General features: G+C 36.4%; 1 protein-coding gene across 2 annotated transcripts in view; it reads left to right on the top strand.

Annotated features, from left to right (window-relative positions):
- The first annotated feature begins 560 nt into the window (after nt 1–560).
- sema3d (sema domain, immunoglobulin domain (Ig), short basic domain, secreted, (semaphorin) 3D) overlaps nt 561–20,086 on the top strand; it is a 35,164-nt gene continuing 15,638 nt past the window's right edge. For both annotated transcript variants that reach the window (XM_016243221.1, XM_016243214.1), the window contains exons 1-6: nt 561–801; nt 8,337–8,539; nt 15,641–15,801; nt 17,886–17,948; nt 18,469–18,588; nt 18,731–18,824. In XM_016243221.1, coding sequence (XP_016098707.1) covers nt 8,368–8,539; nt 15,641–15,801; nt 17,886–17,948; nt 18,469–18,588; nt 18,731–18,824 — 610 coding nt within the window. In that variant the 5' untranslated portion in view covers nt 561–801; nt 8,337–8,367. The remainder of the gene's footprint in view (nt 802–8,336; nt 8,540–15,640; nt 15,802–17,885; nt 17,949–18,468; nt 18,589–18,730; nt 18,825–20,086) is intronic.

Below are 20,086 nucleotides of genomic sequence, written 5' to 3'. Positions count from 1 at the left end.
AAATATTGTGCTACAAACATCATTGATGACCATAGTACTGTATAAGCAGTATAATGCATGGCTAGCTGTGCATTACATGATTTTTACACCCCAGTTGTTCACGTCGGTTTGTTCTTGGCCTTCACGTCCTGCATTAAAATCCCTTAATGCACAGCTAGCCGTGCATTATCCTTACATAAATGTAAGGCCTTATACATAATAAACTTCGGCCAGTACTCATCAGGCGCAGACATCTTTATACATCAATCGAGGCTTCTTGCAGTAGCTAGTCGCGATTCATCGACTTAATCCGACTTCACTATTCAGTTGTTCGCCTAGTGCATTCAAGTTTTTATTTTCACGTAGGAAAAAATGTCTTCTCCAGTCAGCATTTTATTTGAAACGAATATTTTTTTTTTCATAAAAGAAATTATAGTTTCATCGATTAAAATTGTCAGCAGAAATGACAGTATCTCCAACTCACGGGAAAGTATGAGTATGTCGAAGCGCTCCCCGCCCTCAAGTCTCTGCACGCGGCGCTAATTGGCGCGCTCAGCTCGAGCCAGCAGCCACGAGCGCCACAGACGCGGATACCTCAGCCAAATTCACAGAGTTCAGTCACACTCAGAGAACAGTTCATTAGTCTCTTTATTTGTTTTCGTTTTATGTGTCTCCCCTCATTAAGTTGAAGAGAGCTTAGTTTGGGAACAGTGGACACGTCTTGAAGACATTTCAAGCATGACTTTGGATAATAACGGATCTTGAAGTCTCAAACTGCTCCTCAGACTCCCAGAAAATAACGACAGACACCAGCTCTCACAGGTACCCGTTTATTATTAACGTTTCGGTATTTTATTGCATTTCATTGGTGGATATTGAGCTGAAAAGTTTACAACTTTATTAAAATGTCCAACTTAAATAGTTCAAACATATTTTCATGAAGTTTTAAGAGCATCACTGAGGATAAATGACAGTCTGTGTCTTTTCATTTTGACGGACTATAGTCGAAAGCGACAGTCATTCGATATTTATGTTAGGTAATATAAGATTATATTGTTATCACATTCATATTAAAGATACACCAGCACTACAGTGGCATGTCAGGTCTGGGCGATACAGTGTAAAATTAATTGCTGCTCTCATGAGGATAAATATTTGCTGTGCTGTTGTTTGAGGCTGTTAATCATGCGTGGCTCTCCTCTCCACTCATTTTTAGGTGATAGGAAACATGTTTCATTTCAGAAGATTTAAATTACTTGCATTATATTTTATTTACATAAATGTAATTATTTTACTTACATATAATAATTAATTAATTTTAATATATTGCTTAATTTTATAATTAATTAATAATTAAATAAATGATATAGATAACCCCTTTTAATTACATTGTTATTTTATTTAGTATAAACATATTTATTTGATTTACATATAGGCCTACAATAATACATATAATTAAATGAATTAGTTTTCATCATTCATAATTAAAATATGAATAAAATAGCATTGTATACAGTATATATTGCTAGGCCTATGTGTCAGATTAATATTGGTGTGTGGTTAAAAATTATGCAAATAATTTGAGAAGCAATTTTCTCTCCTGTGTCCATTGTAGTTTTATTTAATAGGAAATTGCCTTAGGTTTTATTAGGCGCTGTGAATTGTGATTTGATTTAGCCATTTCTAGTCAGTGGCAGGTGGTGTTAGAGGAATGGGACTTGTTAGGGGCGTATGATGTAATTTTAAGTTTCAGAAAAGTGCATACTGCTGCAGTCTCCAGGACAGAGTACTGCTTGACAGTCTATGTGGCGTTACGTCACCAAAGTGTGAATTCGGAGGAGGACCACAAAGGCTTAGGGTGTCATTTGGCACAGTGGGTCATCAGTAAGTTTTGTTTATAAGTTTCTCTAAGTTTTAAGTGCATTCTTATATCTGCTCATTTGAGGCGTCAAAATGTGGATTAAAGCCATTAAACTCCCATTTTGATTTCATGGGCGACTTTAAATTAACTTAATAAGGTTATAAAAGCTGATAAGGTTTATTTTCAAATGGCTGGCCAGATTTGCTGGAGAGGAATGTGTGATGGGAGTAAAAGCGTGTCTGTGGTGTCTGTCAAGGGAATGAAAGATGGGAGATTCTCAGTCTGCCTCTGGTCCTCCTCACACATCCACGCCAACAGCTGAGCTGGGATTGGCATTAACTCTCGACTCTGTGCTTCTTTAGAAGAGTAAGAGGACGAAAGCAAGCCAGAACGTAGTACTTGAGTAGATGAGAGGGGGCTCTTTCTCTTGCCCCGTGTTAACGGGCCGGATAATACCTCTCTGTGATGCACACAGACTTTATGGAAACTCTCGCTCACACACCCTGCAGTTTTATGGGGTGAGACCAAGAGAAAGTCTCAGTCATAAGCCACAGATGTCGTATACACACTTTACAGACTATATGCATGTGTGTGTTTCTTATTAAGTATTGATTAAAATAAATATCAGCAGCATATATCTATATTGAAAAATATATTCAATTGTTTAATGGTAAAACATGAGTGTAGCTGTTTTTATTTAATTTGCATGCATAGGCACACATGCCATAAAGTATAGTTGTATCTATGTTCTCAATATAATGTTTTGCTTTGCTTAATTCAGAAAGCTGGACCTCTGACATATATTTGGAGAGGAAAACATGATACCACAGAGTGTGGGGAGCTGGATTTCCTCTGCTGAAAAAGTAGGGCAGTAAGTGGCAGAGTGATGGATTCTAGTTGCTGTGTGTGTGTGTGTGAGTCCGTGTCTAAGTGTGTTTACTGTACGTCCTTGGAGCATAGTGCCACCTGGGTGTTAAAAGGCTCTAGCACAGAAGTGCGACTGATTTCTTAGACTTATGTCTCTCTCTCGTACATTTTCTCTCTGTCTGACTCGCCTCACTGTCTCTCCTCACTACATCAGCAGTATATGAGCCAGTAAGACAAACCAACCTTGATTCTTTTAAATCCCAGGTTTCTTGACTCATTTAGAAGGCAGAAGACTGTGCCATAGTGCAGGAAAGAAAATAAAAATTTTTTTTTTTCATTTTTATGAAGACAAAGTGATGGTTTCTGTGCAAAAGTAGCCGTCAATGGTTGCTGCGGCATTCCTGGGTGGTTGCCAGGGTGTGGTTGGCCCATGTCTATATTATTTAGGTTTTCTCTGTGTGTTGCTCTTCAGTGTAAATTTCTTTTTTGAATCATCCACCATATGAAAATCATCTGATTGTTTAGAAAATGAATGGCACACCTCACAATTTGAAGTATCATTTAGTGAGCCACTTCAATAGTGGCCTGTTACACAAAGCTAGTTGAAGAAGCTCAGTTTCAGAGAAAGTTTAGCGTTCACTTGTTTGATGAAGAGTAAGCGATCGTTATGTAAATATTATGAATTGCGACAAAATTATAAGAAAAACACAGCAACTGCCACAAAGTTTTGAGGCGGCAGCTGAAAAATATCTAATTATATTAATGCAAGTGAATAAACAGAACTAATTTAATTAATTTATATCGGTTTATAAAGAGCTAATAATAATAAAACGATAATAATAATAATAATAACAAAATAATAATAATATTTTCTAAAGTTTGTACTTATATGTAATTTAATTTAAAAGTTAAATATTATTGTCAAATTGTTATACTTAAAATAATCATAATTTATTACTTATCTGTAATAAATTAAGGATATTGTTTATTTTATATAATTCATATAAAATAAATATAATAAATAATTAACAGCAAAAGCCAGGCAATTTATTTAATTTTGGAGCAAGAGTCTAGATTAGTCTAGTTTTGGTTTGCAATCTCTTACCCAGAATAATATCTGCTCCGAAGCAGGTTAGCCAGATAGCACAAGTTACTTTGACGATGCACATAGCTAAAAACGAATCCATCTACTTGCACACGGAGTGCTCTCAAACTAATTTCAAACTTACCTGAGCAGAGCCACTAAACAGAATTGTTCTGGTTTTGGAACAATTCTGTTATGTTTTGGACACACCACACCCCTATTTGGTATTACCCGAGTTCCTGTTTTTCACTGATACTGTTTTAAGTGTGTGAATGTTTGTATCTTCAAATGATTGACTGACATGTTGTGTTCAGCCTTGTCTCCCTCAAAGGGCTCCTGTCAGCGGCCTTACACACCTGAACACTCTTGATAAAAACACAGAACAATGTCAAACACCTCGTCCTTATCCTTCCTTCTCACGGCCTAAACCTTACACCATCTGCCCCCTCTTCACCTATGTGTGGGTAACAGTACAGTTTTTAATCCGTTCACTCCAAACACAGCTAATCGACAGGAGACATTAGCCGAGCACTTTGTCTGCTCTCCATTATGGCTATGGAGGTTCCTCTCAGGATGTATTGAATTACCCATAATTCCCTAAACCTGTCACTCACAGACAGACAGACAGAGTGTCAGGTATTCCGGGCATATAATGAGGTTTGGGAATGTTGGCAGAGAGGAATTTCTTCACCGCTCTCTTTCTGCTCTCTGTCATTAGATATGCACCTGGCTCTCTCTGAGCTAAGTGCAGGTATGAACGCTAAAACGTTTCCTCCTTTAAAGATGAGAAGGGGGATTAAAAACATATCATTAAACATGGACTTGGCTCAAACAAACAGGACTAAATACAGAGTTTCACCCTTTTAAAAGTCTGCAGAACAATTGAAAGCTTTTTTACTGTACTCTTTCCTTTGTCTAACAATGTGGCGATACTTGATATCTTTTTCAGTTGCCATAACAGAGTGCAACAATCCATGGATGATGATGATAACCTTCATGAGCGGCTGTGGATATACAGTATATATAAAAAACTTCCTTTAGTCAGACTTATAGACTGTAGGAAACAGTTGTTGAGGATTAGAAATGAAATTTGAGATTGCATCATTATGACATCGTCAATATGTGTCTGCTTTTGTGCCGTGTGATTGGGCGTATAAGTTGAGGCCAAAGGACTGTCCAAACTGTCATATGAAAACTATTCAACGAGTTCAAGTAGGTCTGCTTTTCCTTTCTCTGCATATGTAAGCTGTCAGTCATTCAGTAATGTCCTGAAGCAAATATAATGTATTCACAACAAATGAGGGAAATAAGATTTTACAAATGTTTTCGTTATAGGTATTCAGATGGGTTGTACAGATTTTAGTGGAGTTATGACTGGAATAAATGGTGTTTTTTGTAAACTAACTACTTTTTTATTTCATTCTGTGTGAGTAAATACATGTCATTATGTTTATTTATTCACTAAAAATACTTAACATAGTTTTATTTTAACTGATTTTTCCCAAGCATTACATTTCTTTGAAATTTTCACAGCAATTTTAATGTTTACGTTACAGACCACACAGCACATTATCACAATGTAAATTTAAAGATGCTCTGAGGAGTTTTCAGGTTTTACACATGAAAAAAATGAACATCAATTTCATGAAATATCATTAAAATTATTCTCACGTGAGATACAGTATAGATGCCCAACTCGAGTCAGTTTTCTAGAATAAATGTCTTTGTGGGATGTATGCCATGTTGAGATCACATGATCACATCTGTTACTACTAGTACTGTTTCTGATAATTTGCAAACTATTTGCACTTAACAGTAGTGTAAAGAAATGCTGTTTGTTGCTATTTATACTTGGTGCAAACAGTATCTACGACTTACACTCAGTGTAAACAGTCTGTGTCTTTTTTATACTTAGTATAAATAACCTTTGCGTTATTTTGAATAATTAAACTTCAGTCATTAGAGTACAATTAGAGTCATGTGAAATAATAAATGAATGCTGCCAAACTAATTTAGCTGCATTTCAGTTCAATCAGACCTTTTTTATCACCTCTGGCAGCAACAAAACCATATTTCCGTTACTTATAACAATATTCTTTTAGCTTTTGAATTGTTCTGTTTTAATTAACAAAACAGTAGCTGTACAGCTTGCAGCCATGGGAGCTGAAATTCTAAGATCCATGGGAGGTAAATGTAATATAATGTAACTGGGCTATATAAAATATTGAAGCCAGAAAAATATGTGGTCAAATGATAGGATATTATTATATTCTCTAAAAACCAGTGTTAGTCCAACTACCACCTTGAACATGATACGAATTACTTGTAATGCTACAAAGACAAATTTTCGTTATGATTATGAAAACATAACATGGCCTTGGTGTCTGCATATGCTTATGTTGATATGAACATTATTTACACAGAGCGAGGGGTAACCCTTACATTGACCCCTGCCAAGAATAACACAAATATGTAACCCGAGCTTATAATAATGAACTTGGACTGACCTTTTGTAAAGCTGAACAGTAAAATAATTTAGTGGACTATGTCTGTGGTAGGTGTAGGAATCCATCCAGGAGATGCAAGAGACAATAGCTGTGATGTCAAAGAAGAGGGAAAAATGTGTCTTTGTGGAGGAGGAAGAAAACATTGAAAAACTTTGGAAAGAAGTTCTATTGTTTGATATATGAACTTACAAGACTCAGGCATTACCCAAGAGCCCCCATGCTGATATCTTTGTGACACTTGCTCTCTGAGATTGCTCCCTCAGCCCCTTTAAATCGGCTCCACATGTCATGAATGCAGTATGATCCATCATAATCAAAGCTATCTGTGATGCCGCCTTGTTCTTTAACTAAACAGACAAATCTGACTTATCTTTATGTTAGAGTTAGAGATATGTGTCTGCTGTTGATAAATGTGCAGTATTAGAGGAACATTCCTTAGTGACAATGTATATCTTTATCAGATGTCTAAAAACTAGATGTGTTTGGGTTGCATTAGGTCTTTGAAATATATGAACACTATTTGCATTAAATTCAATAAGGGGATTGATGTTCAAAAAAATAAAGATGCTGCAATCTAAAACTAATTCTTGGTTAGAAACAACCCAGTTTGTGTCATTTTTGCTGGGTCAAAAAGGGATGAACCTGGTGCTGGGTTGTTTTACGTTGCTTTAACTCAACTATTGTTTAAAAATGACTATACTGCCTGTTTAAAAATAATGTTATAGGCCTATTTATTCGTTATGTAGCCTAACCTTATTATGTTTTTCTCCGCTCGCAGAAGCACTGCAGGTGCCTGATGTGATATGAAGACCATGTGAATCTTCATGTTCCGTTGTTAGCTGCTTTTTGCGCATGTAAAATTAATCCCCAGGAAACAAATGTTAGTATTTTTTAACGGGTCACAGACACTTTAACAATCGGTTAACGGTTAACAATCGGTTAGCGAGCGTCGGTTGTCGGTCAGGAAAAATAACCGAAATGAACATCCCTAGTTTCTGCTTATAAATGATTATCAACCCAAACTGGGTCTAATTAAATAACCCAGTGTTTTTTTAGAGTCTATAACCGTTTATTGTACAGAACTGTCATAGTCCTCATAATATATAGATGTAATGCATAATAATGGTGACAGTACTCAGTAGGCGATTGGAAGTCTGACAGTAATTCTCTTGAAATTTATTGTCAAAGATGGTGAATTTGTTCCAAAATGTGTTGCTTTGGAAAAAGCAGTGCTTTAAAAGATGATTTTGAGAAGAAACTTCTCAGGGAGGATTTTACTGTCAGCATGCCAAAGCACAGCACGCTGTCAGCACGCTCAAACCCTTGCTGAGAAGTCTCCTAATTAATTTCCTTTAAAGCAACACTGCTAATAATCTGCGTAAATTCACTAGCTGGTTGTTGGACAACATAGTATAAGTCCCTCCATGCCCCCTTTTCATTCACTCTTTCACTCGTTCCTTCATACAAAAGAATAGGACTGTTTTGAGAGCCCCTAATCTGAAGTGTGTGAATCCTTGTTCTAAATGATTCCCTGCTGAAGGAAATCTCCTAATGAAGACAGACGACTACAGTTTTCTCACTCTCTCCCACAATTTCATGGCACTCTGTTGACTAATGAAGCAAAGATTTAGACATGATTGTCGCCCCAGCCGAATACTGTTTGTTGAAGAAGTGAGAAAGGGAGACGGAGACAGAGCAGATGAAAGATGGTGTGAGAAAATAAAAGAAAGGCATTTGAAAGAAGGCTGAAAGTGGCTGCCCTCATCAAGCTGACCTTTTGTTTAGAGACAAACAGATTTAGAAACAGGGAGAAAGTATGTGTGTTGGTGGACAAAAGAAAGGACTTGAATAGAGCAGCAGCTGATGCTGAGCTGCTAAAATGCATAGACATGCCTGAAAGAGACCACAGTAAAGCAGCTGAACGTTTGCTTGGGATTTAACAAGACCTCAAACACACACACACACACTCACACACCTCCCACAGAGATGCTCAGCCACTCCCTTAGATGACTCCATCTAACTGTCCACTCCATCACAGGTCCGCAGCAGCAGAACCCTCCTCTCTCATCATGAAGACTGCCGAGGAACCAGACAAACAAAGACAGAGGAGCAGACATCGACATCTCCAGATGGGGTGGTTCTCCAGTGTCTGGTGGTCTACATTGGTGATGCTCTTCTTCTCTCTGCCGGAGGTGAACTCTATGAAGGAGAGTGTGCCAAGAGTTAAACTCGGCTACAAAGGTAAAATTTGTCCTTATGTGACTTTTAAACTTTATTTAACATTCTGTTTATTCCAAAAAGCTTTTACATTGCTCTATGTAGATGATTTCTTTCTAAAATGATCTATTAAATCTTTAGTGTTTTGCTGAATTTCCATGTATTTATTTTAAACATCTGCTGGATCATTTGTCATTTTTAAAGGATACATTTTGAAGTACATGGAGTGTGATGAGAGGTTTACAACTCACTTGTATGAGGTCAATATTTAGACTGCGCATGTGACTGATTGAGTGTACATAAGGGATGTGCTGCATATCACAGTAGCTGTATGCACATTTTGTATATTGTATTTACTGGAAGCACACATACACACTTCGCTATCTAAATGATTTATTCTGTAGACATCTATTGTTTTTATATGAAGCTGATTTTAATTGCTATAGACCAAATAATTTCTCAAAGAAAGACCATTATCTTTAGAAAAATATTAGCTTTGCTTTATTTATTTGTTTGGTCCTTACACTGTAGATATGCCTTCTATACACATATACTGTACATTTTCTTATTTCACTTTATGAATTTCAGATGCTAACTAATGGTGCTCAGACAAATCATTTAGCAACGACCTAGCAGCCAATCAAAACACCACAGGAAACATTTTGCAATGCCTTGGCAACAACATACTACCACTAGCAAAAATTTGAGAGTGTAATCTTTGCCAGTTTAAATGCTTAAGTTATTTAAAACCATTCAAGTGCAATAAGTTGTAAAAGAGAACTTGATATGGCTTTTTGCGCCTTATTGCACTTAATTGGTCAAATAAACATAAAAATATGTCAAAATGACTGTGGTGATTATTCATGAAAACACAGTAGGTTATGTCTTAAGTGAATGTAAACGGTTGGATATGTTTCATAAAATAAGGTCTGCACATTAGCTTTTAAAGTGACAGCATCCTAATATTCCTGCTGCTATTGGTGTCATTAATGTTAATCAAACAACAAAAGATGGTAACACTTTATTTTACGGTGTCCTTGTTACACGTTACATGTAATTACTATTATAATAACAATACATTATTCATAATTACATGCAAGTAACCCTAAGCCAAACCCTGAGTTAGTGTCACGAATCCTGTCCATGGACTTCCGTGCAATCACCACCAGAGGTCACCCTTTCATTACATTGACTTTCGCACAACACAAACTGTTGCATGTCATCCCGGACTACATATCCCATCAGCCATTGCACTGATTGCACACAGCTGTCATCAATCACACATTCACTATATAACACTCACTCAAACAACCATTCTCTGCCGAGTATTGTTTAGCCTGTACCCTGTTCCGAGTCTCTGTGTTACCTTGCCTTGCTTTGCCTTCTTGTTTTTGACCTTGGACTGTTTATTGGATTGCTGTTCTGTCTCGCCCTGTTGGATTCCGTTTGCCATCGACTGACCCTCGCTAGTTTACCGGATTGCCCTTGCCTTGTCTTCTCCATACCAGTTTGCCATTGTCTGACCCATGCCTGTTTCTGACCACGCCTGTGAATAAAGCTTGCACATGGATCCGCACGTCTCACGTCTTGTCTGCCCCGTAACAGTTAGTATATGTAGTTAATTAATATTACTCATTCCTTAAATGTATAATTACACTGTAACAAGGACACCTTAAAATAAAGTGTAGCCTAAAAGACAAAGAAAAGTTTACTCACTTCTCTTGACTGGATAACTTTAGTAGCTTTAATAAGAATCAGTGTATATTTAAATCATATAGTGAAGACTATATTCACTATATTTTACATTAATTCAACTTCTGTAGCATTTCTTCTGACCAATAAAAAAATGTCAAGTACTGTGTCTTTGTTCTATTATATTTATTTGTTCTATTGCACACAATTATTTTCTTTTTCTTATTTTATTACTTCCTGTTTAATTGTCTTTAATAAGAACTTTTTGAAAACTTTTTGCTTACGTCAGTTAGACTACTATACATTTTTGCTGTGATATTAAAATTGGTGTCAAGAATTGTAACATTTCAATGGTATCTTAAATTTTTATAACATACATTTATTTCAAGATAAAGTAACTTTAAAATTACTCATATCATAATGTAATCACCAACCCCTACCTCTCACATGTAAAAATTTAGTTGTATGCATTGCATGTACACCTGCATTTGTTTGTTTATGAGCATAGTGCAGTATATTTTGCTGCATCAGACGTTCTGTTAATGAAAGGTTAAATAAGGACTTGACGACGAAGGTCTGGGATTTTACCCGGTACCTCACTGTAACTGTCTGCATCTCTTGTGGTATTTGCTAACCACTGTTTCATGCTGTGAGTGCGCTCCCTCCCTCTACCTGTGGTTGTGTTTGATCGCTCGACTGCAGCTGCGGCTTCAAAGGTTTGATAAGTCAATAAGGCGTTAACTTTCTGATCTCAACAGCGATCCGCATGAGCACAGCACATTTTAGCTTATCACTGGAGTTACGCTGACAACACCATAGCCGTGCTACACTCTCAAACACACACACACACATACATACTTATGCTGTGTGTATTATGGGTGGGATTTCTAGGCAAGATAAACGCATGATGCTATAAAGTGAGTGAGGCGTAAAAGAAACAACATGTCCTTACTCAAGTGCATTGACACATGGATTGTTAAAAGTCATGCATACTTTGTCCGCAGTTGTAGATGCATGATAAATCTGCACTGGGCTTTACAACATCAGTAGCAGCTTTGATTAGATACCATGTTGTTCTAGAACGTGTTTTTGATAGTGCTGACAAGTGATAAAAAAATCCTTTAGACATTGATGTTTTTTCTAACCAACAAGAAGAGATAAAAGTTATTTTCTGTGCTTGTTGCTTTTCTTTCTCTCTTTTTCATTCTCTTCTGTGTTCAGTCCCTGCTTCGATTTGAGGAGTTACTTGAATGCAGTGTTTGTTTTATGTCACTGAGGGAAATAAAAGTTATAGCTCCTTAAAGACTGACCCACAGCATGCCAGCACTACTGAAACAGACCTGCATCCGTATTAGGAAACTCACGCCAATAAAAATATGAGTGACTGTGCAGGGGCTGTTTATTTTCAGTTTCTTTAGCATAAAAATCCTTCATGCTGTTCGTCAGTTTGCCATAGCTGAGCTGGCGAGAATGACGTGAATGAGAGGAGAGAACAGACAGCTGTCTGATTTGTGCATGCAATGACGGCGCTCTTGAAGAGAGATTTTCTTGAAGTGTCTACATTTGAAATTTGAATTTTGAACTGTATTTTTTTATAGACAGATAATAAAGAAACCTTTATTTTTATATATTTTCTATATATTAAAGTGCAAATAAACATTAATGTTACACTACAAATTTTTTTTTTAATGGTATCCATAATTTGTCTTCCACCCCCCCAGTGAATCTATATCTAAAAAATTTTTAAACAAGATAATTTTGCATAACCCTTTTTTTCTTTCTTTCTTTCTGCGTGATAAAATAATTGTCATCGTTAATCAATTTATGTGTTAAAATCAATTCAAAATCAATTCATGTGTTAACGCGATAATAATGCGTTAACTTGCCCAGCCCAGTATATATGTATATATACACACTGTCTATAACGGATAAGAAAACAAGACAAAAATACAGAGCAGAATTTTTTTGCAATAGTCATTTAGTCTTTAATATCCTATCTTTAATATCCTATACATTTATGTATAATATATTGGTTCCTGCTGGGCTTTTTTACAAGTTTTTCTAATCCATTAAGCTACCCTGAGCGGGTCAGTTTGATCATAAAACTTGCTGTTCCGCTCCATGTTTGGTCCTGTTGGAGAGGATGCAGAAGTACAGTCTTTCACAATCCATCATCTGAGCAGATGCTCTCATAAAAACATCGGCACCATTTCTGTATCACTGCACTCCTTTAAAACAGAGTGTGTCATTATCCAGCAGTATGCAGGGCTGCGTGCACACCTCAAGGCCGATCGGCAGTAAGTTCCTCTTGTTTTTCTCTTAAAGGAAGGCTAAAAGGGGAACATCTGATCTGCGTTAGATATAGTACATCTCATAATGTTCTGGAGTCAACTAAACAATATTCTTTCTGTCGCTAACATCACTCCTAGCTGACAATGTCCAGTGAAACGCATCAAAATACTATCTTCAAGTTGTGTAAATATTTCTATTAAAGACAGTCTCCCTCACACAGGGGTCTTGAGTGAGGGTAATAGATTGTTTTATGAGTGGTATATTTCCGTGTGTTTGACATAAAGTGTACATGCATGAGGGTATAGACATGCATGACAGAGTCATGAACATGAAACATGCAAACACAAAGCCTTGTTTTGCAATAGGAAAACAGCAATTCAAAAACTCACAGTATAGTTTACAATGAATTTATAACTATATGGCTCCCAGTTGGCTGTGGCTCTCTAAACAGATGTAAAACAAGCAGGTCATAAATATGGTCATGCGTCTTCCTAATGTACTGAACACAGAGTTACACTATTTTCCACTAGTTTGGCTCTCTTCCCAAACCACAGGCAGGATATTGATTACAACTAAGAGTGAAATCCTTTACCGTCTCAGAAATCTTAAAGGAAGTTGTGCTCTGTGACATTAGTGCTCTGTTTTTGGTGAATAGCTGGGGGGTACCTTAATTTGTCATCCTCTTAAATTGTGCATTACTTCATAGGTTTGTATTCCACTCATCAACCTTTATGCTTTGCCATTGCCTGAAGATAAATGATCTACCTGTAGGGCTGAAATAGCTCACAGTGTGAAGGTTGAACTGTACAGCACAATGTAAAGATTGAACTGAATGGATAATACTTTCTTTATGTTTCCACAGGGAGTCTGAATTTCTTATAAGAATAATTGTTAAGCCACTACGATCAGCAAACCGCAGAAGTGTAGCACTACACTACAAGCTTATAAAATAGAAGTTCTTGTTAGAGTCCTTTCGCTTTTTGGCCATTTTGGCAACGGCCCGTCTAGAGATGGAAGTATAGCTTCTTTGTACTCGAATGGGATTAGTCTGAAATTTCCAAAACTGTTTGCCAAGCTGGCATTTTAAAATATTTTAAATCATAAAGAGTAACAAGGGTATGTCAATTTTGTATCTTCTGCTAAAATAAACTATTTATTTATTTGTATTTTTTTATTTTAGCTAACATGCTTGCATGTTCCAGGGCAAGTGAAATCTGCATAACATTCTTTGTTCTGTGGAACACAAAATGAGTTATGTATACTGGAATGTCTAAGATTCCCTTGTTTATACAATGAAAGTGAATGGCGACCACAGCTGTAAAACTATTTGGTGAATAATGACTTAAATATGCATATTTGAGTTGTCTGGACTACTTTTTTGCCTTCGCTTTTTTGGATCTTTACAAACCTTGGTTCCCATCCCCTTTTGTTGAATGGAAACAAGCAGCTCAAACATTCTGCTTAATGTCTCCTTTCATATTGAAGAAAAATTCATATACTGTAGATTTGAACTTTATCCCTTTAAAGGCAAAATATCAATTTTCTCATTATATTGTCTCTGATATTACTTAGGAAAGAACATTTAATCTTTGTAATTGATTTGTCAAATGCACATTTTAAATATCCTCAAAAAACATTGTCTAGCTGTAATTTACAGACTACTGCTCTTAGGGGATGCGAGAGTTGATTCCCTGAGGGGTCCAGATAAAGCTCCAGAACTCCAGATAAATCTCTGTAGACTTCATTGCTAAGCCAGGATCTTTCAGCAGGTCTGACCTTAAACTGTTTGCAGAGTAGATTAGCGTCAGCTAGTCAGGCATTAGCATGAATGGGGTTTTATTTTGGAGAGGATTTTTTGCCTTATAAATATTGATCATAAATGGCCCATCCTCGACCCTGCACCCCAGTGAATAAATAGTTAAGTCCTAGGTTATAGTTAAGTCTTATTCAGCTTCTTGACGCTCTAGACTCATAACCCTGATGCTTCATGACCCACCCCTCACATGGCGGTTTAAACGATATATGTACATGGCAGAAATGCAGGGAGGTAGCTGAAAATTGAGAGATGGAAAGAATGAATGTGAAATGGTGTGTATATGTGAAATTCAGGATTCAAAACAAAATAAAAAGAGGATCAGAAAACATAAACAAATCAACAGACCTGCTTTCCATGGTGTTTAAATGCACACTGCCAGATTTTCTTGCTTTGAGGCTACTGGCAGATGGTTATGTTTGTGTGCAAGGAGAGCAGAACATAGGGTGGAGAAATGTTAGGACTCTGTCCAAGTCTACTAAGACTGCATGCTTTAGTCAAATGCCATTACGTGTTTAAAAAATATCCTAAGAATTATGTATCTAGAGAGTTCAGCTTGTACGTACCAAAGAGAGTATGAACAAGGCTTAACAACGTCACCTTTACAGATTTTCCACCTCTCTTATGTTGGTGTTGATAGGCTGGAACTTTTAAGCTTATTTGTGCTAACATGACAACTTTTGGCTTACGCTCATTGTGTGCAAACGCCAATCTGAACTCAGCTGTCTAAGCTGTTAACCGGTACTCTTCAGCGAGAATAACAGAATGTGGCATTGCTCCCTCAGAGAGCAGAAGAAGTGAAATATGAAACCTACAGCAAATGAACCATTGCGCTAATCTGCCGCTGTGTTGATGTGTGAGAATTGATAGGTGGAGCGATTAGATCCAGCTGGATTCTCAAACAGCTCAGAGGCGTTTGGTTCATATTCAGCAGGTGAAGTAAGGGCTAGAGGAGGGAGGTTTAGTGGATGGGCTGATGTTAAAGAGAGGATGAAATCTTATCAGGATGGAATCTGAACACATAGATGACAGATAGCCCAGAGGTTATGGTTACTGTAGATAATACAGAATATAGAAGTAATGATGCCTCTCACTATATTAGAAGTGTGAAATTCGGAAGAGAGGGCAATAGTGGTGATATGATAACATTTTTGATTTATTTCTACAATGCAATGCTTAGACAAATGCACACTTGTGCACATACTCCTTCACACATAAAGCTCTTGCACAAGTCTCTATTCTGATACACAGGTTACTTAGTATGTTTGTGCATATAGTGCATACTATGTGTTTATATGTGTGTGTTCACCCTCATTTGACTTCTTCAGAGCTGATCCATTCTCGAAGCGTGGTGCCGTTTGTGGGTTCCAGCGAGGGGCAGCGGTTTGAGACAGTCCTATTGGATGAAGAGAGAAGCCGATTACTGCTGGGAGCCAAAGACCACATCTACCTACTGGACCCAGACGACTTAAATAAACACCCCAAAAAGGTAAATACACACACCTTAAAAGGCTCACACCTGCAGACATGCAGAATCAGGTCTCCGTGAAAAGGAACGTTAAGACTTTACACTATGTGTGGTCTGGGGCGAAACATAACAAATTTTTCCATAGAATAATTTAGAAGAACATTCACTCACTCTCAGACTGGTTGACAGATTTAATTCATTTGGAAAAAAAAAAAACAGTTTTTATCAGATGTGGGAATTATAATAGATATTGTTTCTTGATTGAACATATTGTTTCGCCAAACGGTTTAGAACAGTGTTTTTTTTTTTTATTTATTTATTTTTTTTTAAATTAGGTTTCTCTTCTTGTTCTTGTAATTCTATTAACAGTTTTTATCAGATGTGGGAATTATAATAGATATTGTTTCTTGATTGAACATATTGTTTCGCCAAACGGTTTAGAACAGTGTTTTTTATTTTTTATTTATTTATTTTTTTTTAAATTAGGTTTCTCTTCTTGTTCTTGTAATTCTATTAAACCCTCTTTTCTCATTTAGTCAATAGAACTATATCAAATGCAAGTTTTGAGAGAAACATTGTGTGTAAACTAGATCCTAAAAATGAATGCAAACGTTGCCGCTATGATCAGTGCAGTGCAGTGCTATTTATTGCCAGAGTTTTGTTCGTAGGTGGTCGCTTTTCTGGTCCAAGAGCCTATCCCCAAGTCAGATTAATTTGATAAATTTTATGTTTTTATGTATTTGTCTGTCTTTTGTCAAACAGGTGTATGTTTTATTATGAGAACAAAATAATTTCTCCTTTTTTTGTTATAAAACTGTTGACTTTGTTATAGAACTGTCGACTGTACTTGGACAACATAATCTGGTTTAAACTAAGTACAAATCAAAACTGTTTATACCTTTCTAATCTCACAAAAATGCCTGATAGCATGGTGTGAGAGTCTCTGGATATGTTTAGCTTATGAATACATTCATGGTAGTAGTGTGTTTATGTGTCTCTGTGTGTCTCTGCCTCAGAAGATCCTTTAGTTCAATTTGTACTTTCACTTTGAAATGTTCTCATAGTTATTTCACTGTCACATCTAGATATTCCCACAGCATCACCGCACAGAGCTCCTGAGCGGACCTTACCAAAACATTTTTTTGTCTTTTTCACATAAGTAGGCACCCATGGCAAAAATATATATTTTTAGATGCATTTCAAAATATACCAAAAATGGCTTAAAATGTAATTCTAATGTAGATTTTGAAATATATTTGCACAAATACATTTTTCATAAGTTTTAGGTACTTTTTCTCAGATATTTTTTGGATATTTTTATTATATATTTTAAATATAAATATTTAAATTATCCAACATATATTTTATAAAATAAATTTTTCATTACCCAAAATGTTTTTTTTTTTTTTTTGGACCCTTAAAGTGCATTGTGTCATGTATATATCATTTATTAAGTATATAATTGAAGTATATGTTTTGGGTAATACATATAATTGAATAATATTTTATTATCTTAAAAGTATGCCGAGGTGGAGGCATGTGCTGGCCTTTGCATGCGAGTGTGTGTGTGTGTTTATGTAATGTGTTTGTCTGTTCATGCACTTGTTCTCATTTGTATAGTGGAGTATGTGTATTGAGCCCATTTTCAGTTTGCGGTAGGCACGCCAATCTTCAAAGCACCATCATGTAAAGTCGTCTCACGAGCATGTGTAATCATGGATTGCTTATTACATGTAGAGATGGCTCTGGTAGGTCAAGGTCAAAGGTCAGGCATGTGTGTGCTAAGCGCTTGAGCTTTTTATAACATGTATGCAGAGACAGGGCCAGCAGCCCCTTCATCACTCTTTTATCTGTTCGTCATCCTCCCTCTTGTGAGCTTAACCCAGAACTCATGTTTGTACAGTATTATTTGTGTACAGCTTTTCATCTGTTAAATACACAATGGATTAAACTCTGTTTAAAATCCTACTTTGAGTCCCAGCTTAATCTCACCTTTCTGAGACAATTGTAAACACTTATGCTTACTGTATAAATTACAAGGTAAGTGTTGCTTGTATTTTTACCTGAATTGACTTGCTTTTTGTGTGTATGTTTCTCACTTCCAGCTGAGCTGGCCAGCTCCAAGAGACAGGGTTGATATGTGTATACTGGCTGGCAAAAACCCTCTTGTAAGTACCAGTCAGGATATATGTCTGTTGAATGAACCTTTCAATACACAGCCTGTCCTCTCTAACTCTAACCTGTCTTGTAAAAGATAACTGTAAACTATTTGCTTCAGACCTTCACTGCATTTCATTGCATATATCATGATTTCCACAAAAATAAAGCTGCACAACTGTTTTCAACATTGATAATAAGAAATGTTTTCTTACCAACCTTTAAACAATAGTGTATGTTATATCACTTCATCCCAAAGTGATTTTTAGTGAATGTATTAAGTCAGTCCCCTCAACCAAGGTATTTTTAAACAGAATATTGATTATTTTGTCATCTGAAATCTTGCAAACTTCTTTTTGTGAAACACTTAAGAAGTATGCTGATGATATATTTCATGATAAAGACCACTTTGTTAGATATTTTGCTATCTAATGCAATGACATCGATACACTAAATGTGTTATAAATATCCAAATAGCTTTTAAGACCACTTCACATGCTCACATTCTCTCTCTTTCTCTCTCTACCTCAGACCGAATGTGCTAATTTCATTCGAGTTTTACACAGCTATAACCGGAGTCATGTCTATGCCTGTGGTACTGGAGCATTCCACCCCACCTGTGCTTTCTTAGAGGTCAAAGGTCACAAAGAGGCAAGGAATTAAATTATTGACTGTTTCCACACAGATTATGTTGAGGTTTTCTGTTTGATTCACTGGCATTCTTGAAGATGTGAAATGTGTAATTTCTCTTGTATGGTAAATATTAATGGTGAGTGTTTTGTGTAATCATTAGGACAGCTGGCTGCACCTACACAGCAACACTGTGGAATCCGGCCGATTGAAATGTCCTTTTGACCCACACCAGCCCTTTGCTTCAGTACTCACAGGTGAGCCTGAATCTAACAGATCTTCCTTCTCTAAACACAAACCTGATGTAAAGAGCATTTTACTCTTTGCATGTGATCGGCTTTCTCCCACGAAAAACCTGGTTCCTCTGTACCGTGTGTCAGACATTTGATTTTGGCTTCAAGTTAAACCGACCCTTATGTTTCCAATGGAGGGCTGTAGAGAAATGTCACACCCTGTCAAGAGTACCAGCTGTAAACTTGACTTTTTCCCCCTTGCGTTCCATTTTTGTGGGTTGTATTGAAACCTGAATTTTTCCAGCTGAACAAAGTTTGATTAATTACAGCCATTAGTCATTACAGATCCTTCCTTCCTACCAGAAATTGGATTGCTATAATGTAATCTTCATAAAAAGTCCTGAACTAGGAAAGTTTAAAAAAATAGTTTACTCAAAAGGGAAAATTGTCATAATTTACATAATTTACTCACTCTCATATCATTCCAAGATTGACATTTTTGCAAAGAGTTCTTGCCGAAACATTGGTTAATTAAATAAAGTAGTTTATTTGCAAGTAAGTGTGCAGTTATACATCCTCTTTACAAAGCTCCAAAGAAAAAAGTCATCATAAAAGTCTTCCAGCCTTGTGTGCGAAATGGACTATAATTTAAGTAAAAAAATTTAAGTTAAAATCCAAAAACAGTACTGTAAATTAGATTTTTTACTTTTGGTTGAACTCCTCCTTCAACGGTGTGGTTGAGTGTGTTTGTTTATTTACATGGACAGCCATAATCGACAGGGAACAACTCTGGGAGAACACAGAGCACGTTCTCCTCGATGTCATCGAGATTTGCTCCAAACCACATACATAGAGAGAAGGGTGAGTTAGGGTGGAGGCCCAAACACCAAATGATAACTCGGATAGAAATCGCTGAGTGATTCTAAAAACATAATCCATAAACCCATTTTAGCTATCATGGATATTATGGAGATGGTCATTTATTTATGGAACATATTGTATGACTTCAGTTTTGCTTGTGTATCACACACTGAAAAAAATTATAAAACATTTTAAGTGGTTGCAAACAATTTATTTTAGCTACATTTAAATAAAAAAAATGTTGAAAGTTAGTCAACTAAATTTGTTTATTTAAATGTAGCTAAAATACATTGATTGCAACCACATGCCTTAATTAACCCTTGTGCGCTCCTCATTTGGGAGTCACACTCGTGGTCTTCGCGGTCAAAAGTGACCGGACACCTGAAATTTAACTTTTTTTTCTTCAGTAAAATGTTTTTGTTCAA

Source organism: Sinocyclocheilus grahami, unplaced genomic scaffold (genome assembly GCF_001515645.1).
Source record: "Sinocyclocheilus grahami isolate Dianchi unplaced genomic scaffold, SAMN03320097.WGS_v1.1 scaffold22.1, whole genome shotgun sequence".
Classification (NCBI taxonomy): Eukaryota; Metazoa; Chordata; class Actinopteri; order Cypriniformes; family Cyprinidae; genus Sinocyclocheilus; species Sinocyclocheilus grahami.
The sequence above is the reverse complement of the archived record's forward strand: the minus strand, read 5'-3'. Positions and strand labels throughout refer to the sequence as shown.